General features: G+C 39.9%; 1 protein-coding gene across 1 annotated transcript in view; it reads right to left on the reverse strand.

The window, feature by feature from the left end:
• Positions 1 to 25,816, reverse strand: part of DMGDH (dimethylglycine dehydrogenase) — a 71,345-nt gene that overhangs the window by 18,550 nt on the left and 26,979 nt on the right. Inside the window, 8 exon segments of the mRNA XM_033179953.1 lie at positions 7,721 to 7,780; positions 10,484 to 10,641; positions 12,483 to 12,700; positions 13,945 to 14,075; positions 14,893 to 15,058; positions 16,753 to 16,906; positions 17,314 to 17,483; positions 25,087 to 25,285. Coding sequence (XP_033035844.1) covers positions 7,721 to 7,780; positions 10,484 to 10,641; positions 12,483 to 12,700; positions 13,945 to 14,075; positions 14,893 to 15,058; positions 16,753 to 16,906; positions 17,314 to 17,483; positions 25,087 to 25,285 — 1,256 coding nt within the window.

Raw genomic sequence — 25,816 nt, forward strand, 5'->3', positions numbered from 1 at the left:
AACATTCCTGAGATAAATAAAAGATGACTTGAATAAATGTAGAGATATACCTTGTCCATGAATTGGAATACTTGAATTGACCCATAGATAAAATGCAATTCCAATAGTCTAGCAGGTTTTTTGGTACACATTGACAAGCCGATTCTAAAATTAATGAAATTCAAAGGACCTAGAATAGCAAAACAGCTTTAAAAAAAAAAGAGAACAAAGTTGCAGGCCTATCACAACCTCATTTGAGCAACAGTAATCAAGACAGTGTAGTACTGGCATTTGGAAAGATAAATAGATACACAGAATACAACAGAATCTAGAAATAGACCTACAAACATATGGACAACTGACAAATATATAAAGGCAATGAAATTCAGAATATATAGTGTTTTCAACAAATGGTGCTGAAAGCAATTGGTCATCCAAGTACAAATAAATAAAACTTCAGTCCATACCTCATAGCAGATACAAGATCAACTAAAAATGGTTCATAGACCTAAATGTAAAAAGTAAAATAATAAAACTTCTAGAAGAAAACATAGCAGAAAATCTTTATGACTTTGGATTAGGCTAAGATTTCCTAGATATGAACCAAAAGCATGATTCATAAAAGAACAATTGATAAGAACTTTTAAAATTCAAAAATTAAAAATGGCTCTTTGAAAGACACCATCAGACAAATGAAAAGTCAAGACATCTGGAAAAAATTTACAAAGCATGTATCTGCTAAAGAATATAGAAAACACTTTATAAACTCAATTTTAAAAAAATCTTAGGTAAGAGATTTAACCAGACATTTCACAAAAAAAGATATAGAAATGGCAGATAGGCACATAAAAAAATGTCCAACATCTTTTGTCATTAAGGAAATAAATTAAAACCATCATGAGACATCACTACATATCTCTTAGAACAGTTAAAGTTAAAAAAACTGACCATGGAAAGTATTTGACAAGAATATAGAGGAGCTGGAGCTCACATACTGCTGGTAGGACTGTAAAATATAAAATGGCACACAGCTTGGCAAAACAGTTTCTTACAAAGTTACCATACACTTGTCATTTTATTCAGTCATTTCACTACTAGGTATTTACCCAAGGAAAAAGAAAGCCTATGTTGATACAAATACTTGTACACCAACGTTCATAGTGCCAGCTGACTTTTGATCAACTCAGGTTTGAACTGCCTGGGTCCACTTACATGTGCATTTTTTTCAACCAAGCAGATCAAAAATACCGTATTTACAGGATGCAAAACCCAACTTTTTGTATAGGCAGGTTCTACAGACAAACTGCAGAATTTGAAGAAAATTTTGGTAGCCTTGGGCAGTCACAGAACCAACCCCCAGGTATACCAAGACACTACTGGAGTTTTATTTGTAATAGCCCTAAACTGGAAACATCCCAAATATTTATTAATGAGTAAGTATATAAACAAATGGTAGTATATCCATGCAATAGAATACTACTTCCTATAAAAGGGAATGAATTATTATTATTATTATTATTAAGGCAGAGCCTTGCTCAGTTGCCCTGGCTAGAGTGCAGTGGCACAAACACGACTCACTGCAGCCTTGATCTTCCAGGCTCAAGCAGTCCTCCTTCCTCAGCCTCTCAAGTAGCTAGGACTACTGGCATGCGTCACCATGCCCAGCTAATTTTCTGTGGAGACGGAAGTCTCACTATGTTGCCCAGGCTGGTTTCAAACCTGGGCTGAGGTGATCCTTCCACCACCTCCACCTCCCAAAGTGCTGGGATTACAGGTATGAGATGCTACTTGGAATGATCGATTAATAAACATAACAACATGAATGACTCTCAAGTTATGTCGAGGGAAAGACTTCACACACAAAAAAGCATATACTCTATGATTCCAGTTTTATAGATTTTGCATTTATTCTGAAAATTGCAAAATAACCTATAGTCTCAGACATAAATTGTTCCCTGGGGGGTAGGTGAGGCTGTGGGGAGGGTGGTGAGTAGGGATCACAAAGGGGCATGAACACCCTGGAGATGAGGGATAGGTTTACTATCTTCACTGCGGTGACGATTTCACTGCTGTATCATGTATTAAAACTTATCAAATTGCTTACTTTAAAATGTCAATTTATTGCATGTTCAAATACACTGTTAAAATAATAAGAAAACTAAAAGCAATCTTAAAAATTACTTCAATTCATTCCTAGACCTGGTTTTCCATGGATATCCCAACTTGAAAGCAGTCAGCTAAACATCACATTTCAGCTTTTAGGGTAGAAACAAAGTACTGTTTCATAACAGAAATGGGATATATGTGAAAATAATGATGCAATGGCTTTAGTTTAATGTATCCTGACAGGTGTTTCAGGAATGATCAGCTACACTTCCACTAGGTTTTACTTCTTTCCTTTTCCTTTCCTTCTCTTCCTCTCCCCTCCTTTCTCCTCTCCTTCGCCTTCTCACTCAGCAGTGAAAATGGGTAAGAGAACAAGGATAGCTTAATTCAGATGACACAATTATGTGGCTCATAAAGATAACATGACACCAATGTCTTCAACCACTGTGCTAGGAGGCATTTCATAGCATTTTAGACTTGCAAAAGTAGCCTTCTTTTACAGATTAAAAATCTTAGGCATTAAAATCAAGTTAAATGGCTTTCCTGGGCCACACAGCTAGAATTTGGTGGCTTAAAAAAAAATTCACTTACTACCCAGTTGTAAAAGCAAAAACAAAGATGTGGGGCAGAATACAAACCTGTAGCCTAGCCGGAATAGGCTCTAGATCTATTAATTTACTTCCATTCCACCGCAGTTCTATAGCACCATCCTCTGACCAATCCACCTGTTTTTCTACTTTCCTATGTACTTTCAAGACTGTAGTTGGTAGAAGTTAAAAGAACTAAAACAGTGGTTCTCAATATTCACTGCATTAAAAAAAAAAAATCACCTGTGGAGCTTTAAAAAGGAATCATGGACCCTACATCTAGAGTAAATCTAATTGATTTGGGGTAGGTCCGTGTTCTTAAATAAACTGCACTGAAACTACTTGGAGGGCTTATTAGAATAGATTGTTGGGCCAGGTGCGATGACTCACACCTGTAATCCTAGCACTTTGGGAGGCTGAGGCAGGTGGATCACCTGAGATCAGGAGTGCAAACCAGCCTGGCCAACATGGTGAAACCCCATCTCTACTAAAGATACAAAAATTAACTGGGCATGGTGGCGAGCACCTGTAATACCAGCTACTGGAGAGGCTGAGGCAAGAGAATTGCTTGAACCTGGGAGGCGAAAGTTGTAGTGACCCGAAATTGCACCACTGCACTCCAGCCTGGGCGATAGGGCGAGACTCCTCAATAAAAATAGATCGATAGATTAGATAGAGAGAGAGAGAAGAGAGAGAGAGAGAGAGAGAGAGAGAGAGAGAGAGTTGGGCTCCACCCTGGCAGTTTCTGATTTTGGGGGTCTGGGATGGTACCCAACAATTTGAATTTTCTAGCAGGTCCCCAGGTGACAGTGATGCTGCTGGTCTGTGGACCATATCTTGAGAACTACTTGGTTAGTTTTTAGTTCTTTTAGTTCAGGTAATTTTTAGTTCTTCGGGATAATATGTTCAGCCAGTTGAAAATCTTTGGTTGAAAACAGTAATTCTCCATCTCTGGAGAATCACCTGGGAATTAAAAACAACAACTGATGCCTGAGTCCCTACAATGGATTCTTTTTCAATTCATCTTGGGTGTAGCCTAGGCCTTGGGATTTTAAACAGCAATATATTATTTAAAAGAATCATACCCCAGATGATTCTAATGTCCAGTCAGGGCTAAGTATCACTGAAAATTTTCTGCCTCCTCAATTCTTATTACCATTTACCTCAAACTTCCCAAAGAGAATTGGATACTTTGACCACTATATTAACAATTGCTTTCTAACTTGTCTATGAACAATGGTTTCATTCCACTTTGATTTTTTTCTTTGTTTTTTTAACACTGATGTTTTAATAATAGCTAATATTTACTGAATACCTGGGGTGTAGAAGGCTTGGTGCCGAGTGTTTTACCTCTTTACCAGGTGTTTCTGGTTGTTTTGTTTTTGGTTATTCAACAGTTATGCTTTAAATCTTTCCTCAGAAAGAGACCCTGCATTTTCTAGAATCAACATTGTCTTACAACTTATGGTTAATAGAGATCACATTTTATCCTGTTTCTACTGGTTAGAAGCTCTAGACAGGGAGAGAGAGGAAGGAGAGAGAAAAAGGGAAAGAGAGGGAGAAGGAGAGAAAGAGAAAGAGAGGGAGAAACATATTATAGAAAACAAGTTCTTCTGACCTGCTTCAACACATTACATTTAATACTTGAGTCTCTGTGAATCTTCATGGAAGTTCTTCAGAAATGGACAAAAATTCAGTATTTCCACAAGGAAAATTCCAGGAATACCTATGACTCCATCCAAAGGCAGCTGATTTTCCTTTTGCTCTTGATTAATGCATTTCTTCCATTTCCAGCTAAAAAAAGGCCACTGATTTTCCCCCCAAAAGTTACTTCCTTCGGAACATACCAAAAATACCATTGAGAACAATGATACGGGTTGTTTCAGGTGAAGGATTTTTAGTTAAGGAGATTTTAAAAGCACAGATTCAATTATTTTTACCGCAGCTTTGGTCAAGGCTTCCTGGCAGGGCTCTATGGTGCACTTCCCACAAGATGGCAGTGTTGTATGTGGCTAGAGAGCCCTCTGCTTGTGGAAGGGTTATCTTCATGGCTAGGAACGTATCCCTACAGCTTTAGTTCCTGAAATACCATTTGTTTCCAACTTCATGAGACCTGAGAGCTACCGGGAGTATATCTTTAACATTTAGATCTATAGTTTAGCAAGATGTCTAATCAGCAGTACTTAATAAATGTCTTCTAGATGAATGAATGACACATGTGTATCAACTTCACATAAGCCAACACCAGTGGAAGGAGGTTGGGACAACTCCAAGAGGGAAGGAAGCAAGGGCCACTGCACTGTCTCCCTTTGTGATGAAAGAGTTCTTCAGTACTCCATTGTTCTTTCCCTGCTTTCTTACAAGTTTCGACAAGAACACGATTCACCCTAATAAGGCCTGATGGCCCATCTGCTCACCCAGCCATTTTCCTCCTTAAAATGGGCAAAGCAGCTATTCTGATCCTATCATAAAACACAAAATTAGTTACAGCAAAAATATGTGGGGGAAGTGTCCATTAATAAAAGGTAGTCCATACAAATAATATATGTTGCCAGAGGGAGAAATTCCTGGGCAGTCTTTCAAGTCTGCTAAGCCCACTGTGGAAAAGGACTTTGTGGGGGGAAAGTGGTGGGTGGGAAAGCTCCACGATGAGGTCAGAGGGTGGCGTTCGACCTGAGCTAAAGCAATGGCTTCCCCCAGGTCACTTTCCCTCTCTGTGCTTCAGTTTCCCTGCTTCAGATGGGGGAGGGGAGTACCAGCTGATCCCCCGGGACCGATCTAGCTCTGACATAGTCTGCTTCTACCTTTTCCTGACATCATGGCTTAAATGATCATTGTGTAAATGCCTAAGGGTAAACCAGAGAATTCTATTTGTTTGCTTTGAAGGGAAAGAAGTAGCTGATTTCAAGCAATTGTAAAATGCCAAGGTTTTTGCTGTGTTTGTTTTGGTATCAAATATAAATATCTCTCTGTATTAGCTGTTGCTTCTGTTCTCCTACAGCATCGATTTTCTGAAGCAATATAGGCTTACAGTATTTAAAATGTTGTATGAAGCCAGTTTGGTAACATTTTGGTTTTTGGGCACAGGACTTGAATGGTCAAGCTACAAAGCTTAGTTTGTAATTTTAATAAGTTTTCCAGGAATCTGTTTCATAATATAGACTGCTACGAAAACCACCAAAGTTGATCTAATCTATTCACCTTTCTTGGAGATTAGCAAGCATCATTATGAGTAGGTTAATACCAACTAGCCACTTGAATTGACATAATTGAAAAAGACTGGCTCAGTTGGGGCCAGGTCCTTGGGATACAAGGACCTTTACCCTATAAAATCATTAGGAATTAACTTTGTGACACTTGAATGGGAAACAACAATTCAGAAATTATAAAAACATGCCAGAAATCAAAACTAGTATCTGTCAAACAACTAACTTCATTCTGAGATGAGTTTTGGTTATTTGGCCATATAACTTCACTAACAAATACACAATCCACCCCTGCTAATAATCATAAAAGATTTTTGAAAATCCCATTTCAATACAAAGGGATTATTTATCTATGCCTTATTCCTAAACAATAATATCTGAACACTGAAGCAAAAGAATCAGTTATCTATCTACCTGTTGGTGACCAACAACAGAAATTTAGCACTTTCAAGAGTCGGGCCATTTTTAACCTTATTTGAAATAGCTAAAGTAAGGCTTCTGCTATCAGAGGGAGCAATCTGCTGCTAGGGTCTGCCCAAATTCCAAGCACCTGCTTTCTCTGGTCTGGAGGCAGATGGTACATCATAAAAATAAAAGCCATGAGGAGAGTGTACAGAAAGATATTCCCTTTAAAACCCTTTAGGAGGTTCTTTTTCCTAAAATCTCATACTATAAATACACATGTTTTATGTTAATATTATAGCTGAGAATTTGGGAACTGATGCAGGGTCATGAAATAGGTTTCCTTGGCCTGATTGAGTCATATACATGTATTCACATATTTCCACAGGATGGGAAATCAGTCTTTAGCTTATAACCACCTAGGGCAGGACGTTTTATTTTTGGAGTTCTAACAAATGTCCTAAACAGTAGCCGCTGCTGCCCTTATTCTTCAATACTACCACTCACCACAGCTCTATTAAGTTCTTTTATTATCATTCTTAGGCACTGCTCAATGGAGTAACCTCATTTATATTTTTAAGACTTGTACATATGAGGTTGGCTTTAATAAATTGGCCTCATGATATGCTTTTCCACTGTAATTATTTAGAGTAATGCTTCTCAAACATTAGATGCATGAGAATCCCCTGCAGGGGCTGTTAAAACAGATTTGTTGGCCTGACTCCCAGAGATTCTGATTTAGTAGTTCTAGGGTGGGACCTGAGAATTAGCATTTCTAACAAGCTCCCAGTGAGGCTGATGCTGTTAGTCTGAAAGCTACATTTTAAGAACCACTGACATAGGAGTTCCCTTTGGAGTGTCTTATCAGTTATGATTCCTTGGGCTTGTATTAGTTTCTCAGTTAATACCCATTTTATGCTCAACACATTTGAAACGTGTTATTTGCTTATATTCAGACGTTGCAGTTACACACAAAGATGCTTGGCAAGCAGATGGACAGATCTGCTGAAGCGAGGCTGCTCCACGCTGTGAGTATCCAGAAGGATCAATGAATGCAGTATGTTTGATCAGCTAATGTGCAATTTCCCACGTCACCAGGAGTTACCGTAAAATACACAACATGACGCACTTCCAACATGAATGTCTACTAGAATCTGACAGGTAATCATCTTATCCTTACTAATTTTTATCTTAGAATTTAGATTTAGCCCCTAAAGATGCTGGATTCTGCTATCTTAAATCTGCACGCACACTCCAATAGCTTGAAATAAGCAAATGTTGACAAAAGAGTAATATGACACAATTGAGCAATGCTAGTATTTATGTTCACCTTGTTTCTCCTATAACCATACTTGGTTAAAGTTTAAAGCATGGCTGTGTCACAAAATAGCATTGTAATGTTAAGATTTACTTCAAGCACACTTTGGAATGTAAACATACCTTATTTAACTTCACAAAATATTCCAGTCCAGCTTCCAAAGGATTTGTATCACAGTTCATCTAAAAAGGAAACACACATCTTAAATCTTAGATGAGTGCAAATCATTTCGGTAACATCACTTTCATATTTGTTTTTTTTGTTTTTTTTTTTTTTTTGAGACGGAGTCTCGCTCTGTCGCCCAGGCTGGAGTGCAGTGGCCGGATCTCAGCTCACTGCAAGCTCCGCCTCCCGGGTTTACGCCATTCTCCTGCCTCAGCCTCCCGAGTAGCTGGGACTACAGGCGCCCGCCACCTCGCCCGGCTAGTTTTTTGTATTTTTTTAGTAGAGACGGGGTTTCACCGTGTTAGTCAGGATGGTCTCGATCTCCTGACCTCGTGATCCGCCCGTCTCGGCCTCCCAAAGTGCTGGGATTACAGGCTTGAGCCACCGCGCCCGGCCTCATATTTGTTTTTAGGAGAAAGAACACGTTTTGATTTTTCAACACGGATTCCAAAGAAAGGCAAACTACAGACTGGTTTTGAAAATAATTTTTTAATCCAAAATTCAATGTAGCCTTTCAGCAAAACTGGTCATTTGAATATAACAAATATAGAAACTAAAATTCACTGTGTTTCCACAGCTCTCTCATTTTAATAAACATCTGAGGGAATGCACGTGATGTTCCTTCTAGAAACACGATTTTCACATGTTTTTATGCAACAATTTTACATAACTACGTTTTGAAAAGTTATTAAGCAATTTACTTATCTTACAGTTAACCAAGAATCAGGGTAAGGCGGAGGGAAAGCAGATGGTGGGAAGGTGGCTGATAGAGTTCAGGAGAGGAGAAAGGAATAAGCAGAGTTTGAATTTCTATCTCTTCAAATGTGGCCAAGTCACTGTGATAGCTACCAAGTCAGGGCTAACGGCAGTATTTGGTAATAGACCTGAAGTTAATGGTTTTGTTTCTTTCTTTGTTTTGTTCTCTTTGCAGTGAGGGAACTAGTCTAAACCCCCTAAAAGTAGTCAAACTTTTAAAGCAACACAGCACCTACATAAACCAAATGAAGGAATGCTTGTTTTACATGACATAAAACGTTGCCTCATATTTCTTAATCAATTTGAGCTATTCTAAAATTATTTTTATCTGTTCAAAATTTCAGAATTACTTCAAAGAAAAAAATAAAAATGAAGCACAAAGGATGGCAGTACCAACACTAGAGGGCGCTCTGGCACTGCTGGGAAACTGAAGGGACTGGAGAAGAAAAGCTCTCCAGAGGAGGTCGCAGGGAGAGGAAATCTGAAAAAATAAAAGGCAGGAGGATGGAGAAATGTCTGACTCTCAAAGGGCTGCTCCCGCTGCTTCATTACCCGGAAAGTGTGGGGACAGCGCTGTCCTCCGTTTCTGTCCTGCGCCTAGCCTCGCCTCAGTCCCCAGTTGTAGCTAGAGAATCCCCTAATAGGGGACCTCTCACGAAGACCTTGCCCACTTGCTTCTGCGTATTCTAAATGCCCCCGGGTCCCTGCCTGGGCTTTGAAGCACACTCCCCCTCCAATCAAATGCCCTTTATTATGTGCTTGGCACTTCCGAGACTCTCTCTACTATCTGTGAGAATTCTGTAGCATAAAAAATCCATTTCTTAGAAAAGCAAACAGAAGTTCTGGAGGGTTAGGCCAGATAGCTGGTGCGTGGTGGAGGAAAAATTCAAACCCAAGAGTCCCCACTCTGAGTCCATCTTTTACCACTATCCCTTATCTTACCTTTCAGGCCTAAAACCTCAGTGTCTTCCAAAGAAACAACTAGTAACTCTGAAATAGTGAATGGGTCCAGAGATAACCTGCCATATTGGAAATAAAGTAGGAGAACAGAGTTTAAATCACAGGTTGGCTACTTACTAGGTAATCTGGTTCTCTAAGTCTCAGTGTTATTATGTGTAAAATAGAGGTAATGGAGAGTTGAGAAGGAAAATGAAATCATGCATATGAAAATATGTAAATGGTTAAAGCACTATACAAATAGAAACCCCCCTTTTTTTTTTGAGACGGAGTCTCACTCTGCCACCCACACTGGAGTGCAGTGATGCAATCTCGGCTCACTGCAACCTCTGCCTCCTGGGGTCAAGCAATTCTCCTGCCTCAGCCTCCCGAGCAGCTGGGACCACAGGCGTGCACCACCACACCCAGCTAATTTTTGTGTTTTGAGTAGAGACAGGGTTTCACTGTATTGGCCAGGCTGGTCTCGAACTCCTGGCCTTGTGATCCTCTCACCTCGGCCTCCCAAAGAGCTGGGATTACAGGCGTGAGCCACCGCGCCCGGTCATACAAATAGAAACTCTTAATAACCATTATTAATGGTGGCGGAAGGCTGGACCACCACATTCTGGACCATCACCCCTGCCCCTCGGAAAGGAGTGTTAATTCACCAAAAGGTACAAGATAAGAAGAAAATGAAGACGGGCAAAATGACAGAGGAGGAGAGACTTTGAAAAGTGTTACTCTAATGCCACGAGGCAGGCAGGCTCCCCACAGTCCAAGACAGATTGTCTAAGGCTCTCAGCCAGCTAGGATGAATTAAGGCAGAATAAACATGATGTCAGAATTCCACTGAAATTTCACTTGAGAAATTAAGGAGAAAAACCTCTTTCCCTAATGAAATAAAGTTATCTAATGATATGTCATTTCTCTTACAGCCAAAACCAATGTTATTGCAGTTCAAACCAGTCCTTATATAAAAATGATATAAATAAACATAAAATATTAATAAAGATGCTAGCATCTCAAACCTCTGACCCCCAGGCTCTGAAGGCTTTCTCCAGGCGTAAGGCATTCATGGCATAGGTTCCAAAATTGTCGATTTCCTCCTCCTGGCCTGCATTCATGATAGCGTCATACAGCGCTACAGAATCTTCTCTTCTGTGGTAGAGCTCCCAACCCAGCTCACCTGAAATAAACCCACAGGTGCCGCAGCACAGCAAGAACAATGATCACTAGATCTAATGTGCATTAGCTAGAACACATAAAAGCAGGAGAAATTCCACTTAAGCAACATAGGCATTGTCAGTCTCTAAAAAGACCAGCTCACAAAAAGTTACAAGACCCCACTGCAAAGAAACCCACCATATCACAGATGCATTCGTGCCGATCCTGGCTCCCATGTAGGTGGTGGTATGCAGGACACCTCTTGTCATGACACAGAAAGACTGTAATGCAGGAATTTTTCTCCACCCTGGACCCCAGCTTTTTAATGAGGCTTGACTGTTTTCCGGGACAATGACGTGAGGTGAATAGTTAGCATGGCACAGTTTATCAAGGCAACGAGTTCAAGGTTTAAACCAATCCCTTGCCCAAAAATCACAAGCTTAAAAATATAGTCAACTAAGAATTATTCAAGTTATCCTCATAGTGAGAAAGCCACACTCTCGGACTTCTCCCCTCCCACTTCTTCCCTAGTCATTTCATTCACCAATAGGGCTGTAGGCAAAAATCAAAAGAAGTGAAATTTAACCCAAAAAATCCTGCTTATTTTTCTTGTTCTTGTTTTGTTTTTGTCTTGTTTTGTTGTTGTTGTTGAGACAGGGTCTCACTATGTTGCCCAGGCTGGTCCTGAACTCCTGGGACAATCAATCAATCCCCCTACTTTAGCCTCCCAAAGTGCTGGGATTACAGGTGTGAGCCACTGCATCCAGCCCTGCTCATTTTTTATTTTAGAATTTGCCAAGGTTGGGTGGAAGAAGGGCAGGGAAAAGGTATAGCAGCAGCCCAGGGAAGAGCCATGGTCTTCAATTTGTGTTCTCATTTCCCAAGGTGGAAGGCTCGTGGTAAGGTGTTTTTATGGGATACCATAGAATAGGAGCAACATATAATTGAATGAATGCTTGGACATGCAGTACTCCTGTGAGAGACAAGGAGTTCTAGAAAAACTTAGAAGGGAGCCCAGAGCACCACTGGGGAACTGAAGAGTATTCATTCATCTCTGTATCAAATACCTACCATGTACAAGGTTAGGTGCTAGATGAAGACTTCCCAGTGAACTTACAGTCTGGAACGAAAGACGGATTGTTGGCAGTGCTCTAGGAGAGGTACCTGATACATTCAAAATGGTCTCTATGGGAGATTCTAGCTCCAGGAGACCATCTTGAATGTTTGCAGATAGAGTTGGCTGGCCTGACTATTTCAGCCAATCCTCTTCCCCACCTTTTTTTTTTTTTTTTTTTTTGAGATGGAGTTTCACTCTTGTTGCCCAGGCTAGAGTGCAGTGGTGCCATCTTGGCTCATACAACCTCCGCCTTCTGAGTTCAAGCAATTCTCCTGCCTCAGCCTCCAAAGTAGCTGGGATTACAGGCATGCGCCACCACACCCCGCTAATTTTGTGTGTTTTTAGTAGAGATGGGGTTTCCCCATGTTGGTCAGGCTGGTCTTGAACTCTTGACCGCAGGTGATCCGCCTGCCTCAGCCTGCCAAAGTGCTGGGATTACAGGTGTGAGCCACAGCACCCGGCCCCCACTTTTTTATCTGTCCTTCCAAATGGTAGGCAGCTGTGGGACTGGAGCAACAACTAGAAATCTGTGGAACCACTTTCAAGATGAGGAGTGAATAGACAGACTTGACATAAGAGCTGGGCAGAACAAAAACCTTCCTCCAAAGTCGCATGGACAAAAGTGAGTGTGAGTGTGCACATGTGTACACACCCACACATTTCTGGTGACATGACCTTTTAATTTTAAAATTTAAATTGACCTTTTAAATTTCAGAGACTTACTCCAGGTTGTTTTCCAATCTTACCAGTATAAGATATCCTAATAGCAGTGACAGGAATGTTGGAAACCTTTAAGGACTTGGTTTGAAGAAACTTGAAAACATCATCACTAAGATCTTCAGAGGTCAGTTTCTGAAGGACCTTTCTTGCCTGTGGCCCAGCAACTCCAAGGACTCCAAGCTCATCGGTTATGTTTTTAATTTCAACATCATATCCACCTTTGACTGCTTCTTCTTCAATCCATCTGTGTTTCAGTCATGAACATGGTGTTAAATATTGCTTGAATAATGTACTTTGGTAACAAATTATTTCTCTGAAGACATGCTTTGTGTCTAGAGTTATCAGAAAGTCCCCAGAGTGTCATTTCATGAAATCACACTGATTTTTTAAAGTTGAGGAAACTGAGCCCCTGAGATGTTAAGTGATTCTCTTTAAATCACCCACTTATAAATTTGGGTGGTAATTTTTCACAGTACAGAAGGATCCTTCAATTTAATGAGCTCTGTTGCACAATTCTTTTAAATAGTGACACAGCCCTTTTGCATTTAAACTAATGATTCAAAAATTAATTTAAACCCAAATTTTCTCCAATACCTGTACACAGAAGGTATACTCATGTTGCTAAGGGATAATAATGTGCCTGCCACAGGACACGTAATTGCTCTGACAATCACAAGGAAAAGACAGAAACTCTAGTTTCAATTTCTATGGCTTGATGAGTTATTGGGACCCAGCTCTAGGGCTGGTTTCTAATTTATTGAGCAGTCCTTGAGCTGTCTAAGTATATCACAAAATGTTCATCTAGATTTACACAAAGCTAAGCTATTAAGATGGCCCCAGTACTTCTTGGATTGGAGCATATAATTTGCATCACTTTACAACTAAGGCGAGAATCTGTCAGAGTAAGACATTTATTAAACAATAATATTCCAAATGTTTTCGGAATATTAGACTAAAGACTTTATAGTAGAATAAAGATTCATGTAAACATTGGACTTGGCAGGTCAGCAACTTAGATCTAGCTGTGGGCCAGAAAGCACAAAGCATCACAAAGGACAAAGATAATTTAGGAAGACAGCTTACAGAAGTGGACCGAATGTGGACATCAGAATCAAAAAGCTCGGGTGAATAAGTTCCCTTAACCCAAACCTCGGTTTCCTCATCTGACCATGGGAATCATTTAAATCTTGCAATATATTAAGAGAATTTATAAAGGTAATGTCTAAAAAAGGTTCTGGCACATTGATGATGCCTAATAAATGGAATTAATATTATTAGAACCAGTAACCTATGGATGAATTACCTTTGGGAGGGGCAGAGGTCCTCACTTCTAATATTTTCGTATAAAAAACATAAAGTTTATTTGAAACCATCAGGTTTAAGAAGAAATAAAGTTGTACTTTCGAGTACTGGTAAAAAGAAAAATTCAATGTAAGACTGAGTCAATATATAATGTGTACAAAATTTTCCTACTAGGTGTGCACTTACCTAAGATCATGAAGTTCTGATCCAGAGCCAGTAATTAAAAGAAACTCCCCAGGAGACTGGTGAGAAACAGTCAACTCAGCATACACTCGACCTTTGGGTGTTAACATGTGACTTATATTTGTAAAACCCACCTACATAAAAAAATTTAAAATTACCTTAGGATGAACTAAAAATCACATGCATCCTTTTAACACCTATTTAAATAACAATGTGGGTGTTAGGAATGAAAACTATCTGACTCTTACCATTCGTGTCAGTTGTATGAATTATCTGTAAACCTAAACCCAACAGTAATTTGAAGTTCTCCATTTAAACAATCATTTAAAACTCTTTGTCATTTAAAAGCTATTCTTCATTTAATTGCAGAATTCAATTTTAAGTTACCATCAAAACAATTAAGCAAAGTCATAAGGTCCTTGGATGAGAATTCACTCAACAAAAATTTAAATTTGAAAATTAGCTTGTAGGCCAGGCATGATGGTTCATGCCTGTAATCCCAGCACTTTGGGAGGCTGAGGTGGGTGGATCACCTGAGGTCAGGAGTTCAAGACCAGCCTGGCCAACATATAGTGAAACCCTGTCTGTACTAAAAAATACAAAAATTAACTGGGCCTGGTGGTTCATGCCTATAGTCCCAGCTACTTGGGAAGCTGAGGCAGGAGAATCACTTGAACCTGGGAGGAGGAGGTTGCAGTGAGCCAAGATCAGACCACTGCATTCCAGCCTGGGTGACAGAGCAAGACTCTGTCTCTCAAAAAGAAAAAAAAAAAGAAAGAAAGAAAATTAGCTTGTATACTTTTGGTCAGTTGAAGAGTTCTAGTGTTCATCCAGAAATCATGAGGTGAACTAAAATAACATGTGGGTTTGGTCAGGGGGCAGGGGAAATGAGAGGATGAAGAATTAAATAGGTCAGAATCCTGGACCTTGTATCCCTACAAGGCTATTTACCTTTGGAATGACATTTGCAAAGAGATGGTCCAGTAGTCTGATGGAATCTTGGCCTTTGATGTTAAACTTGCCAAATGGTGATAGGTCAGTTACCCCTACTCTTTGCATAACCTGTTTATACTCTGAGCCCACAGGCTCAAACCAGTTTGTGCGGCGAAAACTTGGCCTGAAACACAACATTTAATGTCATAAAACAACTGCCGTTCATTTTTCAAAAATTACAGAATAGAATATTTTAATAAGCCCTACTCATCTAGAAAATCCTATGGGCAGCGGGGAGTGGGACTCTGGGAGGCGGGACCATGCAACCTGAAATTCTGTTCTGCCAATCATTCATGTATGTTGGAATCTAATCTTTTAAAGTTACTCATTTATCCCTTTGACCCATTTCACAGTGAGTAAAGTGCTGATTAACTGGAAAATAAGATACAATTCATGGGCTCTCAGATCTGGAAGAGAGTTTAGAAGTCAACCAGTCTGATGGTTTTCAATTCTAGATGCATATTAGAATCATCTGGAGAGCTTTTTAAAATGGGCCTAATTATATCAGTGTCTGGGTTGGGGGGTGGGGTGGAGCTATCTGGTTCAGCGCTTCTCAAACATTAATAGGAATACAAATCACTTGCTCTTGTTAAAGTCCACATTCTGAAGCAGCAGGTATGGTGTGGGACCCCACAGTCTACATTCTCCCAGGCTCCCAGGAGATGCCTATGCTGTTGGTCCACACCTGGGGTACATAAGGATCTGGTCCCAAATCTTCATTTTTCAGAGAAAAGGCACAAAATGATTTCCAAGGCCTTTGCATTAGTTAATGACAGAGCCAGATCTGGAACAAAGGTCTCTTGACTCATTACTAAAGGTCCTTTCTGCTTTACGAAGTGGACTTCTAATGTGGTATTTTAACTTCAGAGCAGGATGCCGTGTCTGTAACATGAATTTTTAGTAGTTTAATTATTAAATGGTAGAAGAAACTTAGGCCAGATCCAATCAGCAGTAAGTGAAGAGTAGAAGTGATATATTAGAGTCATTTAGGAAAAACCAGATCAGTATTTGGCTACTAGATAATCTAGATTGGCTGCCTATAAAGCCCAAATTCATTCATCAACAACGGGTTCTCTGCTATACTTTTACCAATTAGATCTAGTCTTAAAATAGCAAAACCTATTGTAAAAAGCAAAATGACGGCTCAAAAATAAGGATAACATAACTTCCAAATTTGCAACTTGTTTTCCCTTGGTCTGTGGATTCTCTTGAGAAAAAAATATATAATCGCTATTAATCCAAAGTACAACAATGGTAGGTAGTACTTTATCAGAACTCAGAGAACTGTTTTAGTGGCATACTTTATGTTTTCGCTTAACCTGGAATGCTATGCAAGTGATCTTTTCCCCTAATTTATCAACTGTGCATATAATTTGCATGGTTCAGTGCACACACTCTAGAATGCAGTTGCTTTGAGCGATTTCAGGATGAACAGAAAATCCCAAACCACATTTTGTGGTTATACACGATGTGATTCCACGAAGCATCCTAAAATACAGCAAACCTTTAGGAGCCAATTGAAGCCATGTGGGAATTTGGAGGGGGTCAGAAGGTTCCTCTGAGCTTCTGGTAAATGCCAAGAGGCTTCGCCAAGGCCGGCTATAGGACGCGCAGGGCCACGTAAGTCCTAGATGTGGGCCAGTGTCCCGTGGGCTAGACTAATGCCACCACTGCCAGAGAGTAATTTTTGTGGGACAAGGCTCAGTGCTCCTTGGAACAGGGTGGAGCAATGGAGTGTAAGGGGGAATCAGCACTTTTTGCTGTCCCATTGTTTCACCCCTCGGTCAGAACCACAGGCAGGTAAAGTCCTTCTCCTACCTGTATTGAGTGTCCTGGCCCGGTTTGTAGAACCAGTGTGGCTGCTCCCAGCCAGCATGGAACCCCATGGAACACTTAGACTCCAGCCTTTGGTAGAGCCCACTGACTCGTTGAGTGGGTCTCCCAGCAAACCGTTCTTCTTTAGGGTAACCAACTGAAAAAGGAAAATTGGTACTATAAATCACATATAGCCAAAACAAGATACTTTGATGGGATTCCAAGTATGGAAATACAGTACTTAAAATCCAGATGCATAAACATACATACATACATGTATACATACATACATATGAATGATTTATGCAGAAAACAGAGCTGTCATTTATATGACTCATCAAAGACTAAAGTAAAAATACATTTAAAATTTAAAACCAGCAAGGCATTCCACATGTTAAATATATACATCCATATACATTCCTTGTTATGTTTTAGGGGCACAATGCATTTTGGAGTCCCTAACTACCGCCGTCCCAGTGAATAGAATAAAGACCATCTAAAGTCAGAGATGCTACAATTCAATTCTGTCAACACTTTGTAGACAACAGTAAATTTGTACCTTACCAATATTGTTGAATCCATATGATTCTCTTGCTTTGGCCTCAGTGTACTGGGTGGTTGTCCATTTGCCATAGCGATTTGGATCCAATTCTATCAGATCAAAAGGAGGTTCTCCATGCAGGATCCAGTCACTGAGATATTTCCCTACCCCACCAGCGTGGATTATGCCATATCTTTCAAATACAGGGATAGAAAACCCATTACTAACACATGTAGTTTTCAAATGAAACATGCTCAAAATATTTTACAGGGCTTCAAAGTTGGATTGTTCTGCACTAATCAGAACACACAAGTAACATAATCTCTATGGAACAATTTTTTCCTTAAAAGTGACATGTTTAGGCATCCAAATTAAATGTGCCTGACTTGATAGCTAGTTTATTTACAGTTTCAAGAGAGGTACACCTGCAAAATAGCTCCTTATTGGGCAGGGCACAGTAGCTCACACCTGTAATCCCAGCACTTTGGAAAGATCGTTTGAGACTAGGAGTTTGAGACCAGCCTGGCCAACAAAGTGAGAACTCATCTCTACAATAAAATTTAAAAATTATCTGGGCATGGTGGCACAAGGTACACAGGTGGCTGAGGCAGGAGGATAACTTGAGCCTAGGAGGTAGATGCTGCAGTGAGCCATGTTCACACCACTGCACTCTGGCCTGGGTAATGAAGTGAGACCCTCTCTCAAAAAACAAAACAAAACAAAACAAAAAAAACAACAACAACAAACAAAATAGCTCTTTATGGGGAAAAGGCTCAATGATCCTTGACTAGTAACTAATAAGAATTTTGCTTTAGGAAAACTAAGGGTTGAAGCCAGGATGCAAACAGGCACGTGTCTGGTACCCTAACAGCCTTCCTGAGGTATGATTATCCTGACTGGTAGGAAACACGGTGGGAGAAACGTGTGTACTGTGGTGTCCCATCCATCTCTTCTCAGACTCAAGTTAGTTCTGACCTCCTTAGACAATGATCTCTGTGCAGGGAACTTGAGCCATTGTCTTAGAAACATTCATGCAAAGAGGCCCTCACCTGAGGACTTGTGGAAAGAGGTAGAAAGGAACACTGTCTCTTGTATTTTGCAACTAATAGGCCCCTTGATGGGGAAGATGGGCTTGTTTTCTATTTTCCTAAGATGATACTTTAAAATCAAGAGCATGATGTGGAAAATAAAGGGGTTTTGACATCAGAAAAGGGATCAGTTTTACATTGGCCATGTATAGTTCTACCCACTCACTCTTGTTTAATGAAGGCCTCTACCGTGGGTTCATCTGTGGTTTAAGTCAGGAGCTTCCAAGGAACTGAATGAGCAGAGAGTCAAGGGGAGAGAACCAAGAAAAGGGGATACACAAGGAGACATCAAGACACAGAAATGCTAGTATCCCAAACAACAACAACTTAGCCAGAACCACAGCTTCTAAGAGCATGGGAGGAACTTTAGCAAACACTGAAAATGTTAACTTTTCCCACAACAAGACACCTGTTTTGCTTTCATAAGAATGAGTGCCTACATTTTATAGAAGACTTTCTCAAAGAGAATAAAAAAAACAGCAATTTACATTCCTTTGGGCAGTTTAATAGACATGAGGCATCCAAATTATCCACAAACAACCTCTCTAAATTTTAAGAAAGCAAGAAAAATTATTAAATATATGCTTAAAATGTTTATTAAAGTTAGCACATTCACTTAACCAGGCGCAATGTCCATATAGAACAGGTACCATTTTTGAGAGCTATATTGTTGACAAGACTTGAAGGCTTATGAAGTTCTACCAACACTGAGTGCCTCCCATTTACCAGGCAGAGTTTCCATCTAACACGTAGAAGCTGATTTATGCTTTAGCAATTTATTTTAAGGAGAAAGATAAGCCCCCCACACAGAGGCTAAATAAAGTAACACAGCAGTAAAAAGTAGATGCAGGATACAAATTCACTTATCTGACCCTGGAGCACATGCTCCTTGTTATTGGACTTTTCTGTCTTCAGTGGTTCTCAATCTTTGTTCAGCCAGGACACACACTCAGATACAGCACTGTCTATATTTTTGACAGACTCCCAGGGAAGAGCCAGGGGTGCTTGATTTTCTATGGCCTGGCTGCTATACCATCATGTTCTTTCCCTTTCAACCATGCCCATGAGCAAATAAATGGGCAGAGCGCTGTTATTTGGGTGGGAGTAGGGTGGAGGGGAATCCTGAATCAAATCTAATTTATTTCTGAAAAGTAAATATTTTACAAACAAGTTATCCAACCATTAACAAGTTTTACGTGAACTACACATGGCCAATGTAAAACGGATCCCTTTTCTGATGTCAAAACCCCTTTATTTTCCACATCATGTTCATGATTTTAAAGTATCATCTTAGGAAGATAGAAAACATCTCTGGAGAATCCCTGGCTCAGTAGCTACAAGTATAAAAGCATGGGGAAAAGATCTGGGTATGATTCTTGTTCTGCCACTGTTAGCTGGGTGACCTTGGGCAAGTTATGTAACCACCCTGCGCTTTATTCTTCCGTGCACACTTTCTTTATGGTGCTGGCGGAGAATTAATTGCCAAGGTATTTAAAAGCACTTAGTACACTGCACAGCACATAGTGGGCAAGGAATACATGGTGGCTATTGGGCCCTTGTATGACCAGTTGAAAGGATTTTAATAAGGAAGTAACGTGTGAAGTGAAAGTAGAAGGGAACTTAAAGAGGAGAGGACAGTTAGGTTCTTCTTCTGTCTCTAGCATTAATCTGCAGAATTCCAGATTCTTCTCCATGGCCCTAGGCTGCTATGCTTTTTGAGTGTTTGTATCTGGTTTTTATAACTCTGTTAAATGACTGGATGTTGCATCTTACAGCACTCTCCCCTCTTTAACTTTGCTGTTTATAATCTGTTCTAACCCAAGAAAATCAGATTCAATTAAATACAATTCATAAGACATTTTTTGGGCACTGTGTTAGTCACCTAGAAGCAGAAAAACTTGTTGGAATTGTGAGTAAACAAATGTCCAAAGTAAGATAGCTCTGGCTGAGGATATTCTGTGAGTAAGGTAAATGGGCACTGGCACATATGTAAGCAGTTTGCAAACACCTACTTCCCTGAACTGACTGTACCAAGAATCAGAGATAATACTACAATAAAATACAGATTCCTGGGCCCCCTCTCCAGACCACTAAATCAGAATCTACAGGAGTAGTATCTGGAAATCTGTTTGTTTGCTTGTTTTGATTCAACACATCTTTCATGGCGCTATAGACGGAATGTTTGTGTCCTCCCATAATGCATCTGTTGAAGCCCTAATCCCCAATGTAATGATATTTAGAGATGAGGCCTTTGGGAAGTACTTAGAGTTAAATGAGGTCATGAGGGTGGGGCCCTCATGATAGGATTAGTGTCCTTCTATGAAGAGACACCAGAGAGCTTGCTCTCTCTCCACACACACACACACACCCACCAAGAAAAAGCCACATGAGCACATAGCCAGAAGGTGGCCATCTGCAAGCCAGAAAGAGAGCCCTCACCAGAACTCTGCCATGATAGCAGAGTCCCTGATCTCAGACCTCCAGCCTCCAGAACATGAGGTCCCAGACCTCCAGCCTCTGGAATTGTGAGAAAGTAAATTTCTGTTGTTTAAATCACCCAGTCTCTGGTACTTTGTTATGGCAGCCCAAGCAGACTAAGCCACATGGGTTCTAGTGACAAATAATAGGAATTTCACAGATGAGAGGTATAGGAGATAAAAAACGTGCATGTGACTAACCACATGGTCAAGACTCTGCTTTTTAACGTGTTCCTCAGATTATTCTGCTCCTCACCCAGGTATGGGAACCACTGGCCTCCAGAGCCATGGAATAAGTGTACTGATATAAGCCAGGAGGGGCAGCTAATGGGGGTATTCCATTATATTACATAAGAAATATCTTAGAAAGCTCAACTTTTCTAAACTTTTTGTTTAGACCAAACCTGTCAAAGACAGGGAGGCACTTTGCCCACCCCCATTCCCACCTGTTATCTTCTCCTCCCACCTCCCAGTATCCATGACCTGAGAAAATTAGCCAGAGCAATCAGGAGAGGAGTCTGACATCAGTCACATGCAAACAGATATGATTTCTAGGTTATAAGTAACTTGTTATAGAGGAAGCAATTTTCTACTTTCCTTAGCAATTAGTTAATAGGTGTTCCACATGAGATCAGTGACTCTATCTGCTCAGAATATGCCTTACAGTCAATGATCTTCAATTTTCTATTATTTAATACTAAAATTCAATTGGAATATCAAAGAGAATAAAATACTTAGGAATAAATTTAACAAAAGACATGCAAAACTTTTACTCTGAAAACTACAAAGCATTGTTTAAAGAAATTTTAAAAGATCTAAGTAAATGGAAAGACATTTCATGTTCATGGATCAGAATACTTAACATTGTTCAGATGTCAATAGTCCCCAAATTGATCTACAGATTCAATGCAGTCTCTATCAAAATCTCAGCTGGCTTCTTTGCATAAATTGACAAACTGGTCCTAAAATTTATGGGACTTCCAGCCAAAGCAATCTTGAAAAAGAACGAAGTTGAGGGATTCACACTTCCTGATTTCAGAAATTACTACAAAGCTAGTAACTTCTAGTAACAGTAATTAAGAGAGGGTCAGCTGGGTGTGGTGGCTGATGCCTGAAATCCCAGCATTTTGCGGGGCCGAGGTAGGTGGATCACTTGAGGTCAGGAGTTTGAGACCAGCCTGGCCAACATGGCAAAACCCCATCTCTACTGAAAATACAAAAATTAGCCATGTATGGTAATACGTGCTTGTAATCCCAGCGATTTGGGAGGCTGAACCAGGAGAATTGCTTGAATCTGAGAGGTGGAGGTTGCAGTGAGACAAGATTGTGCCATTACCTGGGCAGCAGAGCAAGACTCTGTCTCAAAAATAAATAAATAAATAAATAAATAAATAAATAAATAAATAAAAGACAGTGTAGTAGTCACATAAGAACAGACACAGATGAAGGAGCAGAATTGAGAGTCTAGAAATCAACCCATACATCTATGGTCAATTTATTTCTTATAAAGATGCTGTGGTATAATAAAAATTAAATATTTGGTCTTTGTCCCTAGTTCCTGACACAGGGTTCATAAAACATTTGAGATTTACTATTTTTTTAATGTTAATGAGATAGCTCTTGTGGAGAGAGGACAGCAGCCCTAGGTAGCTTCAGGTTGGGGGCTGGTTGCGAGAAAACCACATGATTAGAGATTTAGAACTTTCAGTCTCACTCCCTACTCCAACCTCCAGGGAGTGGAGAAGGGATATTGAGTTCAGTCACCAATAATAATTTAATCAATCATGCCTACACAATGAAACTGCCATAAAGACCTAGACATGGGGTTCAGAGAGCTTCTGGGTTGGTGAACACAGTGATGGGCTAGAAAGGCGCCTGGAAAGGGCCTGGGGGCACTGCACGGCCCACCTCTAACCACTCACATTTTGCTCTATGTATCTCTTCCATTTGGCTACTCCTGAGCTGTATCCTTTATAATAAAAGAGTAAACATAAGTATTTTCCTGAGTTCTGTGATTGGTTCTAGAAAATTATCAAATCTGAGGAGAGGGTTGTGGGAACACCCAGCTGGTCAGAAGTATGGGTGTCTCCCAATACTTGAGACTGGTGTCTGAAGTAAGAGCGGTCTTGTGGAACAGATCCCATAATCTGTGGGGTCTATGTTAATTCTAGGAGTTGGTGTCAGAATTGAAATGGAATTGTTGGACACCCAGTTAATACTGGAGAATTGGAGAATTGGTTGTTGGTGTTGGAAAGTACCACATGTTTGGTATGAGAAAAGGAATCAGAAAAAAGACATTACAGATGCCAGCATAATTCAATGAGGACAGAATAGTCTTTTCAATGAATAGTACTGGGACAACTGGCTATACATATGAAAAGACTGAAGTTGGACACCTACCTCATGTCATATACAAGAATTAACTCAAAACTGCTCACAGACCTAAATGCAAAAGCTAAAACTATAAAACTCTTAGAAGAAAACATAGGTTTAAATCTTCACGAACTTGGATTAGACAATGGTTACTTGTATATGACACCAAAAGTACATGTGAACCAAGAAAAAATATGCATTCTGGACTTCATCAAAATTAAAAACTTTTGTATTTCATTGGACACCATCAGGAAAGTAAAAAAACAACCCACAGAACGGGAGAAAAGTTCTGCAAATCATGTACCTGATAAGGTTCTTGTATCTAGAATATATAAAGGACTTCCACAACGAAACAATAAAAAGACAAATTAACCAATTATGAAAATGGCAAAGGATATGAATAGACATTTCTCCAAAGAAGATATATGAGTAATGTGCAGGAGAAGCACTCCTACTTCCACATGCCTGCATATGGACTCTATAAGTGATCATATAAGCCCTCAATTACATTATAACTCCCCATCCCAAATCTCCATCTGACTTTCTCCCTCTGGATGTCCCATGTACCTGAACTTAACACTTCAAGCCCAACCCATCAAAAATGGAACTCATTATTTTCTTGGCTCTCTCTCCATGGCTCTAACATATAGACAGTGGTCAAGTTAGAAAGGTTGCCATCATTTGCCATTTGTCTCTTTCCCTTCAATATCTTATGGAATTGATCACCAAATCTAGATAATTTTATCTCCCATCTCTGTCTTCACTGCTCCTACCTTAGTGGAGACCCCAGCCTCTCTACTGGATCAGAAGAGCTATGCCTCAGTCAGTCTTCCAGCTCTGGTCAGACCTTACTGCCTTGTTGTCAGCTGTGTTCCAATGCCTAGCCCTAGGCCTGGCACAGAGCTAGCAGTTATTAAATATTAGTAGAATAAATGGCCAAATAAAATGGGGAAGAAAAATAGAATATTAGAAGCTGTGATATGATAGTTGAGTGGGCTTGACATCAATATTCACCAAATTAATGGAACAAATATCAGAAATGAAACACCAAAGAGGCAATGGAGTCATAAATGGGAAGAAACCTGAAGAATTATAAAGCAACAAATCATGTCGGACAAACATGAATTATGGTGAAAAATGCAGCAGATATATTATACATTTGATATTTTGAATTATCTTTGTCACATTGTGTTATGAAAACATCCTTGTAAAACTGGAGCAAATTGACTATCTGAAGATACACAGCATAAAATGAGACACAATTAATAGAAATGGCAGGAAATACGCAAAGAGAAAGCTCCAGGAGGCTGGGCATGGTGGCTCACACCTGTAATCCCAGCACTTTGGGAGGCTGAGGCAGGCAGATCACCTGAGGTCAGGAGTTCGAGACCAGCCTGGGCAACATGGTGAAACCCTGTCTCTACTAAAAAAATGCAAAAAGTTAGCAGGCGTGATGCTGGATGCCTGTAATCCCAGCTACTGAGGAGGCTGAGGCAGGAGAATTGCTTGAACCTGGGAAGCAGAAGTCGCAGTGAGCCAAGATCATACCACTGTACTCCAACCTGGACAATGAGAGAAAAACTCCATCTCAAAAAAAAAGAGAAAGCTCCAGGAAATTATTGCCCTTCTGTATTCCAGGAAATAATTGCCCTTCTTTAAAACATATACAAGTGATTGAACCAGTACTTTTTATTCATTGTATGAGTCCTTGGTCATGAAAGGGAAAAAACTCTCTGGGTATCTCTCTGTTTCTCTCTCAGCCTCCCACATTTCCCTTTTGCATCCTGAGAATATGGAACTAGATTTAGCTAAAATAAGTGATTCTACAATAAATGTTGAATTACATGAAGATACTTACCCAAAGCCTATAGCCACCCAGTAGTTGCTGACTCCCTGATGGGGCCCTACCATAGGCAGAATGTCAGGAGAATACGTGATAGGACCGTTGACGACATTGATGATGTCAGCCTTTTTCAAGACAGGAACCATTTCCATGGCAGCTTCAATGTGTTCCATGATTCGATCTAGATCAGACTCAAAGAGTTCCTTTCCAAAACCTAAAAAGATTTGCCCTTTGTGGTCAGGATGCCATAGCTGAGCTGACAAGTCGTGTAAAGTGATTTAAGCCTCTGACATGGCCTACATTTAAAGATGGCCTGTTGGGAAAGTACTGCCATATTTTGTTAAAGTCTAAACTTGATATTCACTATCAACAGATGAGTATCCATTTATATTACTGAAAACAATGTTATTGTTCTTGAAACAAAATCATAAAAGTTAACCTTTAATTAATATAAAACGTAAATGTATGAATAATATAGTTTTTGATATTTAATCCAATCACAGTTTTATTTTTTAAAAAAAACATAATTTGGTTTGTCAAGAGAGATCATTATGCTTCAATTAACCCATAAGAACCTGTTTCATCCCCTGAGATGAGGGCAAATGGGAGTTTACAGAGTCAGGGTAGAATACTGGAAAAAGTGGAACACTGCTCCAGGATCTAAGATGATGAATTTTAGACCTCTTTTAACTCTCCTTTCAGCAGGGAAGGAATGGCCTGGAGGCCTCCTTCCTCCAGCCTGCCC

Source organism: Trachypithecus francoisi, unplaced genomic scaffold (assembly GCF_009764315.1).
Source record: "Trachypithecus francoisi isolate TF-2019V2 unplaced genomic scaffold, Tfra_2.0 Lachesis_group2, whole genome shotgun sequence".
Taxonomy (NCBI): Eukaryota; Metazoa; Chordata; class Mammalia; order Primates; family Cercopithecidae; genus Trachypithecus; species Trachypithecus francoisi.